The 18,894-nt window shown below is 51.9% G+C and overlaps 1 protein-coding gene and 1 pseudogene across 2 annotated transcripts; both read right to left on the bottom strand.

The window, feature by feature from the left end:
• On the bottom strand, nt 1-18,204 carry RUSF1 (RUS family member 1). Its single transcript, XM_079787872.1, has 13 exons — nt 17,945-18,204; nt 17,666-17,780; nt 8,419-8,464; nt 6,882-6,914; nt 6,691-6,796; nt 4,513-4,614; nt 2,898-2,968; nt 2,636-2,820; nt 2,497-2,554; nt 1,744-1,814; nt 970-1,113; nt 791-868; nt 1-331 (listed from the first exon to the last, which is right to left on the bottom strand). The coding sequence occupies exons 1-13, from the start codon at nt 18,200-18,202 to the stop codon at nt 234-236; spliced, it is 1,365 nt and encodes a 454-aa protein (XP_079643998.1). The 5' UTR covers nt 18,203-18,204; the 3' UTR covers nt 1-233.
• Nucleotides 12,436-15,747, bottom strand: LOC307116371 (thioredoxin reductase-like selenoprotein T; annotated as a pseudogene). Its single transcript has one exon. The product of its transcript is annotated as a thioredoxin reductase-like selenoprotein T (transcript).
• Nucleotides 18,205-18,894: the final 690 nt, after the last annotated feature.

Raw genomic sequence — 18,894 nt, 5'->3', positions numbered from 1 at the left:
GTTGGGCACCCTGAGCCACAGGCAGGGTCGAGGAAGGCCGTGACCCGCCTTCCCTCTGCCTTGTCTCTGCCTGGGGCCCAAGCCATCTGACAGGCAGTTACCTCCGGAGGCCCTGGCCAACCCGCCACAGCAGTCCCCGGGCAAAATAAAGCTGCTTTCCCACATCCTGCTGCAGCCAGTGTTGTTTCTTCAGGCTCCGAGCCTGCCTGGGGTCTGGCCTCCATCTGGGCTGCTCACAAGACCTTCTTTTCTGGAGACAGGAGCCATGTGGCCCTCCACTCATCCACCTCCAGCTGGTGATTCTCAGTCTCCCAGCCCGCATCCTGCAGCCCTGGGGAGAGGTCATGGGGGTACTGGTATTAGGGGACCACTGGGGAGAGCGGTAAGGAGTGGCACAGGTTGGGTACAGGCCTATGCCCTGCTCTGGCTTCCCTGGCCTCTGCTGGGTGACTTCTGGCAAAAAATGAGGCTAACACCTCATCTGGTGCAGCAGGAACTCACTGAGCTAGCCCATGGAGAAGGGGTGGGATGGAATAGGGGCTAAATAAAAGATCAGCACCAGTCATTTGTGAGCCTCCCTTCACTCCCAGTTCTTCAATGCCAACTGGGATTACATACAGAGACAACACTGACAGCCTCAGGGACCACCCTCATCTCCATCCTGCAGAAACCGAGGCCCACACTTACACCCACAGAGAACCAGATCTACCACGTCCCAGGTGGAGGGGCCGGGGGCAGGCAGGGCCCTGGGGAGAAGGTCTCAGAGGCCGAGGAGCCTGCAGGATGTTACCTTTCAAGAACGCTGGGAAAAGCTTGTCCAGCACCCGGTGTGTCTCCTTGACGATGACCCAGCTCTCTTTGTTAGGGTCTGGATGGGGGTGCAGAAGAGGAGTTCTTGGGTCCCCAGGCCGAACAGCCTCTCTCCACCCAACCTCGAGTCATCACCAGCCTAGGTTGTGAGGCTCTTACCTGCCCGCACCTGGTTCCCCAGCTCGCCCAGCTCTCTTGGGAGGGGCCCGTCTTCCCGCAGCGCTCCGAGCACCAGCCCGTGTGTGGCGGCCCTCAGGACGGTCTCAGGGCCTGCCTCCTCGCTCAGAACGACCTGTACGTGATCTGGAGACCCGGGACAGACTGGTACCAGGGAAGGCCACCTCCCCAAACACTCTTGATCCCATCACCTCGCTTCTTCCCTGTCTGCCCGAGGCCGTCTCCCCTTTCCTCCCCAACGGCACCTCCTGCTGCCCCACCGCTCTGGCCAAACTGAAATGCCCACTTTCCAAATTCAACCTCACTGCGGCTCATGAGGTGGGTTTATTTTGCATGTTTTTAATGGCTTGTGAGAATAAGCACCTTTTAACATACGACCAGCAGACCAGTAAACGCTAGTACTTTTTTCCTCAAGAGGTGACTCCAGATGAGAGAGAAAAGTGGTTCCCCTGAGGTATCCAAAGGGCACAACCTTATCTGAGTAAGTGTGCGGCAATGTACAAAGTGCTTTTACATGTCACCTTATCTGAGCCTCAGAACACACGGCAGGAAGTAAGGCCGGCACGTTGGCTCCGTTTTACAGAATGGGAAAGGGAACGCATGGGGCACGCAGCCATAATTTGAACACATCGAGTCTTAGTCAAGAGCTCGCTGCAGGGCTCCAGGCGGACTCCAAACTGTGCAGGGCTGCGGGGCTGGAGCTGGAGGAGCGGCAGCCAACCCCAGGCGGTGAGTCTGAGGCGGGAGAACACTTACTCTGAGACTGGTCCCAGCGAAGAAGGTAAGGTTCTTGGTGTCCCTCAGCCAGTTGCTGCAGCTCAACGACACTGAAGGAAAGGGAGTGCAGCGGGAGGAGAAAGCAAAGGCAGGGTAGCCACCCAGTCAAATGAACAGCCACCTGAGCCATAACTGCCTATACTTCATGTCCTTCACCCACTTCCCACCATCCCCTAGCCATTCCTCACGCACCCCACAGCCACCCTCCCTCTGCGTCTAGCTATCCATTTGCCCCATCCACCCATTATTCCTTTATCCAACAAATATAACCTTTTTTTTTGGTTTGTTAATCCTTACCCCAGGGTATTTTTTTTTTCATTGACTTTTTAGGGAGTGGAAGGGAGGGGAGAGACAGAGAGAAAAACATTGATGTGTGAGAGATATATCGATTGGTTGCCTCCCGCACATGCCCAACTGGGGCCAGGGATCTAGCCTGCAACAGAGGTACGAGCCCTTGACTGGAATCGAACCAGTGACCCTCAATCCAAGGGTCAATGCTCTGACCACTTGACCACTGAGCAACCTGCTAGCGCACAAATAGACCCTTTATGTCTCCTCTGTTACACACCCACGGCACTCAAGCACCCATGCTGACCCCAAGTCTGCTCAGTGGAAATAAGGACCACAGAGCAGAGGTGGGTCTGGCCAAGGAAGGCCAGTGTGTAACTGGAATGAGGAGCATGTGTGGGGAGGGGAGGCCAGTAGTGGTGACTGGGACACTGGGCTACTTACCTGGAAACCAAGCGATGTAGGGGGACCCCCAAGGACAGAGACAGAGACGGCCAGAAACCTGTGGGAAGTTGGAGTCAGGAGTCCCAGGCAGGAGGACAGACGGAGAGACATAAAACTTGAGACCAAGAGGCTGGGTCACCTGTCCACAGTGGCTCCATCTGATTGGCTGAGGTGGGGTCAAGCACCTCTCCCCTCTGAAGGAAGTGCTTCAGGACCAGCCAGAGCCGGCCTTCGTTCAAGGTCTCTATGACGAGGGCTCGGACGGCCCGGTAGTTGGCGTAGACGTGGAGGGCAGTGAGGAGGAAGAAACAGCCAAGGCTGAAGCTGGAACGAGAGCATGAGGCGGTCGGCAGGGACAGAGGCCCAGCCGGCACCTCCGTCCCTCGCTTGCCCGCGCTTACCTAGGGCAATCTGACACCAGGGGAAGCATCAAGAGGCTGACCAGGAGCCCTGCCAGGTTTACCAGTGTCTCCTGGAAAATGGCAGATGGGTTGGGAGTTGGAGGGCTCCCCTCCAGGCCAGACTGAGTAACCCTGAGTGCCTTTCACAACATCCCTCCCCGTCCCAGAACCACCCAGGGCTCCACACACAGAGGGTGCCTGGTAAATTTTTAACATCTTAAAAGATACCAGCTGCACCCTGGCAGTGTTGCCCAGTGGTTAGACCATCGGGTCACTGGTTCGATTCTTGGTCAATCACGTACCTGGGTTCCAGGTTCAATCCCCAGCCCTGGTCGGTGTATGGGAGGCAACCCATGGATATGTCTCTCTCTCATCAATCCCCCTCCCCCTTCCACACTCTTTAAAAACCAGTGAAAAAAATATCCTCAGGTGAAGATTAACAAACAATCAAAAAAAGATGCCAGCTGCTTCTCTGGCAGATACAATGCCCTTGAAACATTTTCTTTGTTTTGCAGGAGTCAGCTGAGTAGCTCTATGCTTAGGCAAGTAAATGCCCACAGTGTGGGGGAAGTGTTTTCTTGGTGGTTAAAAAGGGCACATTTGCCCAGCCGGTGTGGCTCAGTGGTTGAGTATCGACCCTCACAGTCAGGGCACATGCGTGGGTTGTGGGCTCGATCCCCAGTAGGGGGCGTGCAGGACGCAGCTGATCAATGATTATCTCTTATCATTGATGTTTCTCTCTCCCTCTCCTTTCCTCTCTGAAATCAATAAAAATGTATTAAAAGAAAAAAAAAGTTCTATTTAGAAACGGAACAAAACAATTTAAGAGAAGGCCAGAAAGTAGAACTGGAGAGGAGAGGCTTCTAGATTGCTTCAGTTTCAAAGAAAATATGTCACACTTCTGACCTCCCCAGACCTCACTTTTCTCTCATCTACTCTCTTCCTAACCCCTCAGCCTCCCCCACCCCGCAGCTGTATTTTCCAAGGCTCCCGGCTTCCTCCATCCACAGAGGCAGTAACACAACACAGGGCAACCGGGGACGTGTTCAGGGATAGTAACAACATTGACCTCACAGGGTCGGAGTGAGAGTTCAATGATGCAATGCACTTAAGCACTTTCCATGAGGACCAAGGGGGACGGGAGTGTTCAGCCTGTGGGGGTGGCAACACCCCTACTCCAGGCTCCCTTGGTCAGGTGAGGGGCTGGGCCAGCGGCCTGCTAAACTGCTGAGTGGGTGCCTCTGGCCAGTCAGTGACCCCAGCCACCTTGCATGCTGAGCACTTTTTGACTTGCCATGAGCTTTAACCTGTGGGCCTCACATGATCAGAAGGTCCTCCTCCCAGAGTGGGGGCCATGGCCTAAAGAGGGCCAGGGCCAGGGCTCATTCTTGCCACATGGGCGATGGGCAGAGGCTGGGGTGATCAGCTTGGACCTACTGCCCCCAGAGCCTGTGCCCTCACACCGGACCACCCGTCCTGAAAGTCAGAGCAGGGAGCACCCACATTTCTTCCTGCCAGGAGCACTCAGGTGGTTCTCTCCACACTCCCAAATTGTGACCTGCCCCCACACACACACCCCTCTCCCTCACGCCGTCCCTCCGGCCCAGCCGCTCACCTGGCTGCCGTCCTTGGCTGACACGTCGGCCATGTTGTTCCTCCGGGCCTGGTGCATGGTCAGTGCAGCCCGAGTGGCCCCGCCAGCCACGCCCACAAGGCACTGGTGGGGACAGGGCGGAGTGAAGGTCAGATGGCCCTGAGCTGTGAGAACAGACACCTCTGTGGGTGAGCCAAGTAAATGGCTCAAACCCGCTGGAGAAAACCAGGCTCAGGTGACCCTAGAGCAAACCCTGAATGCTGCCGTGTACTGGTTCTCGCCCTGCACTTCCCCCAGGCCACCTCCCGTCTGTCCCAGGAGAAAACGCCCGTTCTCCTGCCACACCACCCTTTGTCCCCGCCCAGGGGAACTCAACTTCTCTCTCCAAGGCAGAGGCCCCGAACCATCCTTAGCCCCGAGCCTCTGCCCTCCAGCTTCTGCTCTGCCTGCACCCTGCCCGAGCACCCGGGCCATCTGCCGTCCAACTGCATGCCTGCGTCCTGCCTGCCAGGAACTAACTCCACTCTCTCCCTGCCCCAGTGAAGGCCTAGCCAGCTTTCCAGGCCAGTTCAGAGCCCACACAGGTGGCCCTGACCTCCAAAGGGGACCTGGAGCTCTCTGAGATCTAAAGCTGATTAACTGATGAGGGCCAGTGACCACCTTCATTCCTCTGCTACTGATCAAATCTCTCTTAGCTGTCAGGCAAGACTGAATGGGATGGTATGATTCAGGCTCAACCCCTGCCCTCAGGAAGCTTATGCACCAGCGGAGGGTAAGCAAACACGCTACTATGTGGGCAGAGGAAATCACTTGCTCAGAGGTAAGAGGAACGTGGAGCAAAACGCGCTGGAGTGACTGGCGGGGCCCCAATTACGCGGAACCTCGCAACCTTGTACAAGTCTTTATCCTGAGAGCTATGGGCGGGAAGTGAGCCGATTTGATTTCCACTCTTAGAAGGATGACTGGGCTGCTCTGAGGACGAAGAGGGTGAGAACGGAAACGGGGAGACCCACCTAGGAAGCAACTGTGCTTCCTCAGCAGCGAGGAGCCACCGGGTGGCAGGGAGATGGCGTGAATGGACGGAGAGGATCAGGAGGGAAAAGAACAGAACGGAATGGAGATTGAGCTGAGGGGGACCGGGGAGGGGGAGAGGGCATGGATGACAGCCAGGCTTCTCCTTAGTGTCCGGGGGGACAGAGGTGCTGGTCACTGAGAGGGGTGGAGGGAGGGAGCGGAAGAGGGGGAGTTCAGGGAGGAATCTGAAGCATGCTCCACAGCCACCACAGAGATGTCTCTGGGGTCTCCCCTGGGGCTGAGGGGTGCTCGAGGCATCTAGTGCATGGGCCAGGGAGGCGGAGTCCCCACCATGAAGTGCGTGCCGGAAACTGGCAGCAGTGCGGAAGCGGCAGGGCTCCGGAGTGACTGAACGAGGGAGCGGCTTTGAGGTGGGTCTCGGTCTCCTTAGGAATCCTTGGCCTGGGCCTGGAGCTTCATCCTGAGTGAAGACTGGCCAACTCTTTCGGAACCTGGCTGGCTTCCGCTCCCTCACCTGGGTGAAGCGGCCTAAAGGACCTGTGAGGGGCGCGGCCGGCCGGGACCAAGAGCGTGCCTTCACCCATGGCCCTCACCTCACCAGCCTGTGCTGTCTGACCTCCGGCTGGACCTTGACCCACACTTCCTTCTGCTCAGAGCTGCCACCCTGCACCTTCAACTCCTCTTCAGGCCCCAGTCCCTGGGGACCTCCTCCATCCCTCCCTGGGCCCCATTCACTGCTGAGCCCTCTTGCCCCCGCACTTCTCATCTGGACTATCTGGAGCTGTAATTCTATAAATTTGTTTAATTTCGTGGCTTTCTCCCAAAGACAGGAGGGCCCACACTCGGTGCCAAACCTGCAGCAGGCATTCAGTAACTATGTTCCTGGGAGTGAAAGGGAGCCAGGGAGCTGGTCCAAGATGCTGCACAGGAGCGCCCTTCCTCCCTCAGCTCAGAGCTCCCGCCCCGGCACTGCGGCTCCAGGCACCCTGCAGACTGGCAGCCACCAGAGGCTGTGGCTGAAGAAGGATCGGAGTACGGCTGGGTCTGGGTAGGAGCATCTGAACCTTTTCCCTTTTCTAGAAGTGCCCGGATCAAAGGGTCCAGGCTGGGCTCACCTGTGGGTCCCAAATGAGCCCACACGGCACAGGATGCCCAGGTGAGTACCTTGGCCAGATTGCTGATGCAGATGGTCACGGTGAAACAGATCGGTAATATGGGAGCCATAATCTCAAGGAACATGGCGATATCGTTGAGGATGTCAGCAAAAAGCCTGGGGAAAGGGTCAGAGGTTAGAGGTCAGAGGTGAGAGACCTTCACAATAGAAGACTCCCCTTCCCTTAGTCCCAGCTCCTCACCTCCACTGCTTGGCATTACAGTCCAGTTTGCTCCTGTTGGGGAGGAGAGGCTGGTTTGCGATTTGGATTCAAGAAGAAGACACGTCCTGTGAGCAGTGCAGGCCCTCCTCAGGCCATGGTAGGTCTGACGGGCTCAGGAAAGCCCACACCCCAGCAGACACCTGTCCCAACACCCTGTCACGGCTGCCTGAAATGCCACCATTAGCTGCGAGGATCTCCGGTGGTCACTTAAGTGTTCCCCCTTACTAACCCAGGACACGCGAAGGTGTAAAACCGTCTAACGGGCCAAAACCTGTTTGGCTCAGTGGATAGAGCGTCGGTCTGCGGACTGAAAGGTCCCAGGTTCGATTCCGGTCAAGGGCATGTACATTGGTTGTGGGCACATCCCCGGTAGGGGGTGTGCAGGAGGCAGCTGGGTGATGTTTCTCTCTCATCGATGTTTCTAACTCTCTATCCCTCTCTCTATCCCTCTCTGTAAAAAAATTAATAAAATATATATATTTTAAAAAAACGTCTTACGGCTGCACCCCACCCTCTGGGCCTCTGCTGAGAGGCTACCCCTGGGTCCCTTGCTGTCTCCTCCCCCTTCCTCCTGCTTTGAGGATACCCAGCAAGAAGGGCACATACTTTGGACTGGTAAACACTGTACTTAGTGTAGCCCCTGCATTTCACAGCTAATCAGCCCAGAGAAGCAGCTTGCTGCTGCCACAGAGAGTACAGGCTTTAGGTTCACGTCCCACCTCACGGTTACACGCTGTGTGACATGGGTAACTTCCCTCTCTAGGTTTGCTTCACACCTGTGAAATGTACACATTCAACCCTACTCTAAAGAGTTATGAGGGTTAGCGATGACATATAGGAGCTTGTGAGGCACAGTTAGAGTAATAGCAGCCAGTGTTCACTGACACATACTATGTGCCACGCAATGTGCTAAGCACTTAGCATAAAGTGCTAAGTGCTTAGCACTGTACCCCACAATCACAATGAACAGAAGACACTCAATCACTCCTGAGGTTGCCCAGCACTGACCTGAGGAGGAAGCAGGCAGCACAAAACCCTCCCTTCTAGATAAATGGTGTCATGGACCCCACGTCAGACAGGGATCCTGAGGACTTGCTCACTCAGCTCAGCAAGGTCCCACTAAGCGTGTGAACCACCATGAGCGTCTGGAGTAGAGTCACTCCTTCTGGGCTCAGCACTGTCCCGTTCAGGCTCCTCTTCCAGCAAGCGGACAAAGGACTCAGAGCCTGCGACTCTGTGCTGTTCGTGATGGGCAGCAAGTGGCAGATAGTTCTCTTGAAGGCAGATCTGATCACGGCAGTGGCTTTGTGCCTTCATTGCTAGGGGGCCCTGGGCAAGCCACCTGCACTGGGTACTCTACAAAGACTCCGTAGCTCTAAGGAAATAATTGCTAACCCTCCTCTACCCTGGGAACTGGTAGGAGAGAGGAGGAGCTGAAAATACAGCCAGGGCTGAGACAGATATGACCACTGTGGGGAGAGTGGCCAGAAGTCTCTGACCTGGAAGACAAACTCACCCCTTCCACCAGGCAAAGATGATGCGACCCAGCATGCCAGTTGAATCTGGGGGAGAGAGGCATTGGTAAGGAATGAGAAACAGCCTTGGGCCCGTGGGGTCTGACAGACCCTGGCACCTTGTGTCACTGTCCTTGGAAGTGCAGTCTGGCACGGTAAGTTCTAGACAGACATAGCTGTGGGACGGGCCAGAAGCCTAGACTTAGCAGTTCCTCAGTCACACCCAGAGAACCTGTACCATGTACATCACGGGCCAGAAAGAGTCTCTGCGGCATTGTTCACAACAACAACAGCTGAGAGACACAAATGCTCATCGATGGGAGGCACAGGTGAATTCTGCACATTCCTCAGAGGCACATCAGACAGCTTTTCGTGAAAACCCAATGGACTGCAGCTACATGGCTGACTCCTGGAAAAACCTGACATGGAAGTCAGCCATGAAGACTGTATACAGCCACATCAACATGGCTGACTCCTGGAAAAACCTGACATGGAAGTCAGCCATGAAGACTGTATACAGCCACATCAACATGGCTGACTCCTGGAAAAACCTGACATGGAAGTCAGCCATGAAGACTGTACACAGCACAGTGTACTTTTCATAAAGCTCTAAAACAAAGAAAACTAAACAATGTAGTGTTTAGGGTTCTATCTATATGGTAAAACCACCACAAAGAGCAGGAAATGCTGTGTGGAAAGGTCAGAGGTGATGTGATGCTCTGGCTCTCAGGCTGGGCAGCAGGTTCACAGGTGGTCATTAGAATGCAAATAAATAAAAAGGGTTTGAGCTGCAGGTTGGTGACAGAGAACTGGGGGTGAGGGCAGAGGGAGAGGCCTCCTCAGGCTAGAGAGAGTCAGAGAAGTCTCTGGAATTAGCCAAACCTTCATTTGCACAACAGATGCTTACTGGCTACCTACTCTGTGCCAGACACAGAGACCTGGGGGATACCACAGTGACCCAGAAAATGATGGCTCCAAATCCAGTATAAAGCAAAAAATAGTAGTCAGTATGAAAAACACAAATTTAGCCCAAGGATCATTAACTGTGGTGTGTGGGCTTCCAATCCTTGTCTTTGTAAATAAAATCTTACTGGAACCCAGCTGTGCCCATTCATTTACAGCGTTTAAAAAACACCCAAAAAACAAAATAAACAAACAAACAAACAAACAAAAAACAGAAAAAAAAAAAAAAAAGGACCTGGAGCTGCCATCCCAGAGGAACTGCCTTGCATGTCTTAAGCCTCAAACCTTTAGAAAGTTAAAACAAAGGAAAATAATCTTTAGACGGGAACTAAAGCAACCTCGTGCCTAAGGAACTGTTTGCCAAGAAAACAGCAGATATGATGACTGTGACTGAAAATTAAACATTGCTGAGGATCAGCACCACTACACTGCTATCTGCACTAATAGAAATGCCTTCCTTCTATGGATGTAATTGTTCCCTTCCCTTTCTCACATCCATTGCATTTGCCTCCTAACTGGATTTGGGCTTCTGCCTGGATCAATGCTTCCCACAAAGTTATTCTTTTTTTTAACATTAAAAAAATTAATCTAACAAATAATTTCTTCCACAATACCAACTATGGTAAAAACCCCAATAACATTAGTCAACCTGGTGTCATGTTCTATGTTCTTCTCATTAATATACTACAAAGAGCCCGGCCAGCATGGCTCAGTGGTTGAGCCTTGACCTATGAACTAGGAAGTCACGGTTCGATTCCCGGTCAGGGCACATGCCCGGGTTGTGGGCTTGATCCCTCATGTGGGGCATGCAGGAGGCAGCCGATCAATGATTCTCTCTCATCATTGATGCTTCTATCTCTCTCCCTTCCTCTCTGAAATCAATAAAAATATATTTTAAAAAAATATATAGTACAAAGACATTTATAAACTACAGAGCCACACAAATTTGTAAGCAACTAATAAATTCTGAAATGTTAAGAATAAAGCTATAACTTTCCCCTTTCCCTTAATATTTTTCATATTCATGCTTCCTACTAATTTTTCACTAAACTCATTAAATCCTAGATTTAAATATGGCTAAAGATAAAACAACAATATTGAGGTGAGTATCAACAAAATAGCTGAGTTTTATCACAGTCTAAGCTACTGAAAGCTATTCTCTAAAAGACAATTCATTCACCTAAGGTAGTGGTCAGCAAACTCATTAGTCAACAGAGCCAAATATCAACAGTACAATTGAAATTTATTTTGAGAGCCGAAAACTGACTTCTGCGCATGGGCCACGAAGTTTCAATCGCACTGTATGTGCGCGCCGCATGTGGCTTGCGAGCTGCAGTTTGCCGACCACTGACCTAAGGCAAACATGGAAAGTTAGAATCAAATCTTAGGTTCTTCATGGTTGACCTGTCAGATACATGGGAACATTCAAGGTCTAAACGCCAAAAGGTTAACTGTCACTAGAGGAAGAAAGACCCTGGGCACACTCGGCAGTGTGTTCAACTTGCAGAAGATAGCAAGTCTGAGCTGGTACAAATCAAGTTGACAAGGTTTTAGCCCTAGTCCGAGAGAGCAAAACGTTATTACACCTGAATACTAATAACCTGGAAGTAAGTTCCCAGCTTAAACTGTATTGACTCTTGCACTATATGAACGTAGGTTAACAGCTCTGCAGACTTAATAAGGATAAGGCATTTTAATCCATTTTCTGCCAATTAACTTCCTATCAGCCAGAGATTACAGCATGTTCCACCTCGAGGCTGTCACAATGGTGATCGTTCCCAGACACATTCAACACCAAGTACATATACGGCTGTGCTAAGTGTTTGGTGGACCCGATGTTGAATGATCTCCTAACTTCCATAAATCTCGTTACTTCCACTAACAAATCTGGATCTACTCCTATATGGAGGCCAAAGCATGTTATGACTGTTGCTAGGTGACTATTTTCTACATTATGGTCATATTTCTGCTAAATTATTCTTAGAGTCTTTTTAGAATGCTGAAAAGATATTAAATTCATTGAATAAAAAATTTTCAATTTTGTTCCTCAAAAATAATAAAATTCTGATATATGTTAGGCAAGTTATTAGACAAGTGATCTCCGATCATCTAATATTAAAGTTGTAAAGAAATTCACCTAAATTTTCTGGTGAGGCCAGTTTCAATTATCCTAAAAATGGTAAATGATCTATTATTTGTGTGTGAATCTAAAGTGTATGCCTTATGAAATCTGTAAGTCAAAAACAAAAATGTAAGCAGATGACTGTTAAATATATTGTTAACAGGTATGCTGGACAATAAATTCTAAGTTTTATTTAACTTATATCTGCTTAGTTTTTTATTGATTTAAGTACAAAGGCCCAGGTAATCAACTCAGCAGATTGATCAAGGCAACACACTCCAACTAGAACAGGACTCAAAAAGCAGCTGGGCCCTGGCCAGTGTGGCTCAGTTGGTTGAGCATCACACTGTGCACCAAAAGGTTGCAGGTTCAATTCCCAATTAGGGCACATACTCAGGCTGCGGGTTCAATCCGATCGATGTTTCTCTCTCTCTCTTTTTCTCTCTCTAAAATCACAAAAACATATTTAAAAAAGAAAGAAAACAGTTGGTCTTTTGCCCTGGCCAGTGTGGCTCAGTTGGTTGAGCATTGTGTGCACCAGGTCGTCATCAGTTTGATACCCAGTCGGGGCACTTGCCCAAGTTGTGGGTTCAATCCTATCGGGGTGCATGCCAGAGGCAGCTGATTGATTTTTCTCTCTCCCTCCAAAATCAATTAAAAGGATCTCTCCCCATAAACTTGTATAATGCTCTGCAGTATTTTGAAACCTATATAAGTTGGACATGACCAAATTAGAGATGCCTGATAAACTCATCAAGTATTTGAGAACTTCAGCTGTATTCCCAAAAAGATAAATTCTAAGCTATAAAAAAAGGAAAATTCATATAAAAATCACAACAGATACCTTTGAAAAAAAATCAAATTCTAACTCATTTTGCTATTTCAAATATGACTAAGAAATGCTTGCATTTAAAAAAAAAAACATTAACTGAGTGGATGGGGGGCGGGGGGAAATAACTATACAGTATTATTGCACTCCACAAATGTGTAGAATTCCAAAGTGTGCCAGCACTGAAAACCTGTCTTGCACTGAGGTTTTCCAAGAAGTACACTGAGCCTACCATCTGGTCTGCCCTGGTGTGGCTCAGCTGGTTGGGCACCATTCTGTGCACTGAAAGGCTGCTAGTTTGAGTCCCCATCAGGGCATATGCCCAGGTTGTGGGCTCGATCCCTGGTAGTGCAGGAGGCAGCCAATCAACATTTCTCTCTCTATGAAAGCATCTGGACTGTATAACAGCTTACTGTCTTCAGTACAGGTCTTCATAATGTCAGTCACACTGCTCTTCAAAAATCCCTTAATGTAAGAGTTTTCAGTGCTGATAGGTGGGCTATGATCAATGATGTGGGATTGAATCCATATGCTCACTGGGCTTCATTTCATTGTCAAGAATTTGAACACGCTGTTGCATGGATGGAAGGTGACCAGATTCCAGCTTAGACCACACAGGCACATCATTCAAAGTTGTCTCAAATGCACAGTTGACATGCACTGTTTCTCAATCATGTTGCTCAAGAAGAAAATGATCATACATGCATAGACCTTATTTTTAGTCTCACTGCCAGACACTAGGAGCTTGCATGCCAAAGAAAGCAAAGGATCCTTGCCAACAACTATTCAGCCTATTGATACTAGTTTGAAGATGACAGGAAAGATGCTATGTGTCTGTATATTGGTGGAGGGAGGTAATTCTCGACTTCAGTGTGGATGTCTGGGTACCGCTGGCTAATAACCAGCAGATACTGCTCCAACACCTGCCTATGACCTCAGGGAATACAAATCTGGAACTTGAGCAGCGGCCCCATGGCCTACTGCACCTTTAATCTCTTGCTAGGCATGCCGCCCAGGTTGGCTGAGGCATCGCTCTGGACCAACGCCAAGCCACCACCTGGAGCAGTAGCAAAAGTCTCATCTTAATGGAGCCAGCACTTCAACCACACTCAGACTAAGATTGCAGTCAGCCCAAGGCCGAGCGGGAGCCATGAGCTGCTCCCATCTAGCGGACTCGAGCCGCCAAGGTCAGGGAGGGAGGCAGGAATCCCAATAGCTATTCTTATTGATCTCAATAAATGCTGGTTGCCTCTATCTTTGAAAGGCCCTTTATTTTTAGGTTAGCAACAGATCATCTAGGGATGTTTTGGTGACACAATGGCAGAATCAGGTTGGTGTCACTGAAACTATACAGCATACAAAGTGTACAGTATCTGCCACCTGGTCCTTCACAGACAGTGTGCCTATCCGTTTACACTACACCTTACACTGACATTAGCGCTCATTACGTTCAAAGGGCCATCTGAGAATCCACAACTGGAAAGGCCTCATACAGCGGGCGCCGGAAGGGACAGAGACAGCAGGCAGAGGATTCCCCACTTGTCTGAGCTGAAGGACATGGATCCTCAAGTGGGAGAGGCAAGGAGGAAGCTGGTGTGGAAAGGAGGGTTGGGAGCTTCTCACAACGTATAAGGTGGTGATATATGTCAGCCTTCCCCCTTCTCCACTGGACCCAGATGTCCTCCTCCTTCCACAGCCTCGCTCTTTAGGCCTGAGGCCTTCTAACCGGACATCTTTTACCCACGGCTGGACTTGAGGGAGACGAAGCACCCTGGCAGACTCCTGAGATATAAATGCCTTTCATTCTTCACAACAGTCCTGAGTTTGAGAGGAATCATTTCCTTTCACAGACGAAGCAACTGAAGCTTGAAGAAGACAGGTGAACAAAAATGGGGTATTTTACAGAAAACCTGAATTCCCAGTTTTTCTGAAGGAACCTAAATTCCTGGCTGCCCTGGACCTGCCTTCCCTTACCGCCACCACCGGCTGGGCTGAGCAGCGCTGTCTCAGGCACGTGTCCAACACAATTCCCACCCAGCCTGCTCTGCTTCTCCATTTCCGTCTCCTGTGTGTCCCTGCAAGTGGCCCCCAGCAGGCTGGCTGTAGCCGCATCCTCCCTTTGTCACTACCTTACCTTCTTCCCTTCAAGCACACTTGATTCAACACAAAATTTTCACTATTCCATTTAAGATTCTTGTACTGGATCAACTGAGTGGTTCTGAGATAGCAAGATTACTTTCACTGGTGGAGAGAGAGCTCACTGGCCAGACTCTTATTTTTCCTCCCTTGACTGCACACTCATAACCACTCAGGTGTATGTCCTGCATACAAGGGTAACGTGGCAGGAAGGGGGCCTACTCTGTCTTTCGTCAGAGGCAGTCTGCAAGGCCCTGTCAGAACTGGAGGTTGGCACTAGGATGCAATAATGACCCATATCCTCCCTATTATCCAAAAGCCAGCACTGTTTACGAGACTAGGAAACAATTTCTATGTGCCCGTCTCTGCCTCATTTACAATTAGTTGAGCTATAAGATCTAGAAACATTTGAGGCCCAGTAAGGGATCAGCTGTGCACAAACTACACTTAGCTCCACTCTAAATTCCTAGCAAAGGAGTGTGGGGCACAGGAGTCAGTCCGTCTGGGTCCAAATCCTGGCCCTGCCTTATCTCAGGCAAGTCACTAAACCTTGCTGTGTCTCAGCTTTCCCCTCCGGAAAATGTATTAACAACGGCATCCACCTCATACGGCTGCTGCAGAGATTAAGTGATGTACTATGGAAGTGTGCACAATGCCTGGCATACAGTAGGCTATCAAAATATTAACTGCTAATAACATTACCATTGTTAGGTATGACAATTAATATCATGTTCCATTAAGAGATATGTAACTGAAAATGACCACATAAAAAAATTCCAAAAGACTTTCTTATATAAAGCTCTACATAAAAATTTCCCATGTTTGACGGAGATGAGTCTGTAAAATCCTTTCTAATTAAGAGGGTTTTTAAAAAATACCAACAACAGACTCTAAAGAAAATGGTTCTTTCACATCTTAAAGTGGGCTTATTTTTAAGATCAATCTAAAGACACATGTAGGCAGCATGCTGGCGATAATTCTAGGGAGCTCAGAAATGACTTGAAAACATCAACTGCTGACACAGGCGCCTACTGCGCGCCAGAGTTAGCCAACAGGAGAGCAAAGGAAAAGACCCAAATTAAGCAGTTTGGTGATATGAAAATGGACTCTGAACTACACCTCCTGGGTTCAAATCCACGCCCTCGTACTTACTGGCTATGACCATGGGCAAGTTACTTTCCTGTGCCTCAGTTTCCTCATCTATAACATGAAGGTAAGGACAATACCTGTCTCAGCCACTGTGGAGGTTGAGTCAGTTTATTTATTTATTTATTTATTTATTTATTTATTTACTAGTAGCCCGTTTGCACGAAGATTCGTGCAACAGACCTTCATTCACCTGGCTGCCTGCACCAGTTTTCTGCCGGCACCAGGGACCCAGGCCTTGGCTGTGGCCACCGCCTTCTGCCTTTTTCAGGGTCGGGGCTTGGACCCGGGCGGTGGCCTTGGGCTCCGCGGCACCCAACATCCTTGCTAAGGATCGCAGGAGCCGACCCCCAGTGGTTTCCTGCGATCGGTGCAGGCTCCCCGCTGGTGCCCAAGGCCCGGAAAGCCTCGGCCCCTGGGACCCCCGGGAGCGGCCGGGCCACGCCCCCCCGGGTGGCCGATCGCCCCGGGACCCACGGGAGGGGCGGCATGGGCAGGGCCACGCCCCCCCGGGGTGCTGATCGCCCCAGGCACCCCCGGGAGCGGCAGAATGGGCCCGGCTACGCCCCCCGGGGTGCCGATGGCCCCAGGCACCCCCGGGAGCGGCGGCATGGGCCCGGCCACTGGGCACCGCCATCTTGATCTTCTCAACAGCGGATATGCCACCCGGAGTCCCGCCCCCAGCCTCCTGCCGGCCCAATCGTGGGCATAGCGGAGGTGCGGTCAATTTGCATGTTTCTCTATTATAAGGTAAGATTTTTAAATTAAGGCCAACTCGCCGGAATCGAACCTGGGACCCTTCAGTTCGCAGGCCGACGCTCTATCCACTGAGCCAAACCAGCTAGCGCTGAGTCAGTATATTTAAAGACTGGTATACAATAAGCACTGTTTGTGTGACAAGCCACAGGTCAGCACCTCTCCACGGACACGCACTCTCAGAGGGCTTCTTTCCAGAGAAAACTCCATCCGGCCAGCTGGCTCGGTCTTAAAGGTAAGGGTGTGAGCAGGAGCCTCCTGGCTTTCCCAAAGGTCCAGGGAGGCGCCTCAGAGATGCGGCCAGGCTGACACTGGAGCAGAACGAGCCTCACTTCGGCTCTAATTTAAATCCTGGCCAACGTGGCTCAGTGGCTGAGCATCGACCTATGAACCAGGATGGTCTGATCCCTGGTCAGGGCACATGCCCGGGGTTGCAGGCTCGATCCCCAGTGTGGGGTGTGCAGGAGGCAGCCGATCAATGATTCTCTCTCTCCCTTTCCCTTCCTCTCTGAAATCAATAAAAACATATTAAGAAATAAAAATAAATCCTCCCTGGGAACGGCAGTGCAATCCCAAGGACAGTGCAGAGGCCAGGGGTCCGGATGTGGAGCACGCGGCATTGTCCCCTTTCTTCTCCTCTCTCTGGGTGGCAGGGTACCAAACTGTACCTCTCATTTCTTAGTGGTTTTCCAAAAGGCTGTGCACACTCAACAGATGATTACTACATTTACTATTTATAGCACCATCTAGTACCCCAGAAAATCTAAAATGCCTTTCATTCTTCCCAGAATCTCCTATCTCCTGTCTCCTACTCAGGACCAACTACACATTTTTCCCCCCAGTACCACCCAATTCCCCAGGCGGCAGGCAGCTGGCACTTTCAGTCACCTCAGCAGTCCTCCACAGGAGCCTGGGAATAAAGGGGGGGCGGCGCTGTTAAGTTGGGGATCTGGGCTCTGGACAGGGTAGTGTCTGAGGCTGATGGGGATGAGGGAATTCCAGCAGTGGGCGGCCGCCCAGTTCATCACTGAATAAAGCCAATGAAGAACTTGAACACTTACTCAGCTGGATTTTGTTCTTTCTTTAGCAGGATGCAAGGCACTGTTCTAGGCACCAGGGAGACTTGGCTCCCGGACCTAATCAGGCATGGGTCTAGAAATACACACATCACAGCCCGGAGCTGGAGGTCAGAACGTGGGAGAGGGGGGAGGGGGAGCTGGGCTTCTGGGTCCAGGAAAAAGGCCCCAGACGGCAGGGCTGAGAGCAGCGACGGGTCAGGCTCCAGGGGCCAGCTTACCTTTCAGCAGCCAAGTGGCCGTGGCGGCGGACACGGAGGCGTCTGCATTGCCCACCCCTATGCCCAGCAGGACTGCGTGGGTCGCCAGGGAGCCCGAGAGGCTGGAAGCAAAGGCCTGGGGAAGAGAGGAAACGGGGGAGGAGTGGGCTCGGGAGCAGGGAGGTCTGGCAGCTCTCCTGGGAGGGCGACCTGGGACTCGTCCCAGCTCCGCGGAGCCTGTCTCCAGCCCGCGAAGGGGAGGGAGAGGCGGCGCGCTGCCTCCCGGCCCGCCACGCTGACCTGCACGGAGTCCCACAGCTGGTAGGGCAGGTAGTCGGGGCTGACGCTGTCGGGGAAGCCCTGAGGCAGGAACACGGTCAGCAGGCGCGGGAGAGGGGGTGCGGCGGGCCCGGGAGCTGCCCCGGCGCCCCCCCACCAGCGCCGCCCCCACGACTCCCACCGCAGGCTCCCGTCGGCGGCGGCGCTGCAGCCCCGGGCCGCCTGGGAGCCGAACCGCTCGGAGCACAGCGCAGCCCCAACACCGGCCGGGCCCGCCATCCCGGTCCCGCCCCTCCGCCCCGCGGGACGGACACGTGGGCGGAGCCTGCGCCCGGCTCGGCTACGGCGGCGGCGGAGGGGCAATCTTCCTTCGCGAGGGGCCGTGGGCCTCCGCGGGGTCCTGGGTGGAGCCGGCCACGTGACAATTCCTGCCGGACCTGCGGCCCCGCCTCCCACCGACCCGCCAGGCGCGGTGCCCGCCCTGCTCTTTGTAGCCGGGCCGCGGGCGAGGAGTCCAGGAGCGACCCGCATCCCCGCTACTTCCAGTTACCAGGAGGAGAGAAAGCGCCCGGAACCGTTGCATTCCAGACCTGCTGTGGCCACAGAATGTTTCTTTAAATAAAAATGTCTTTACTGATTTTCAGAGAGATGAAGGGAGAGGGAGAAAGAGAGAGAAACATCAAGGATGGGAATCATCCATCGGCTGCCTCCTGCACGCCCCCTACTGGGGATCGAGTCTGCAACCCAGGCATGTGCCCCGACCTGAACCACCCGTGACCTCCTGGTTCATGGGTCCATGCTCAATCACTGAGTCACACCTGACGGGTAGAATTTTTAGTTTTTATTATTTAAAAATATCTTTCTATTGAGAGAGAGGAGGGCGAGGGAGAAAGAGAAACATCCATGTGGGAGCGGAACATGCCTCCTGCACGCCCCCTACTGATCGAGCCCACAACCAGGGCATGTGCCCT

Source organism: Cnephaeus nilssonii (assembly GCF_951640355.1).
Source record: "Cnephaeus nilssonii genome assembly, chromosome: 2".
NCBI lineage: Eukaryota > Metazoa > Chordata > Mammalia > Chiroptera > Vespertilionidae > Cnephaeus > Cnephaeus nilssonii.
Note: the sequence above shows the minus strand (reverse complement) of the source record. Positions and strands in the feature narration are given on the sequence as shown.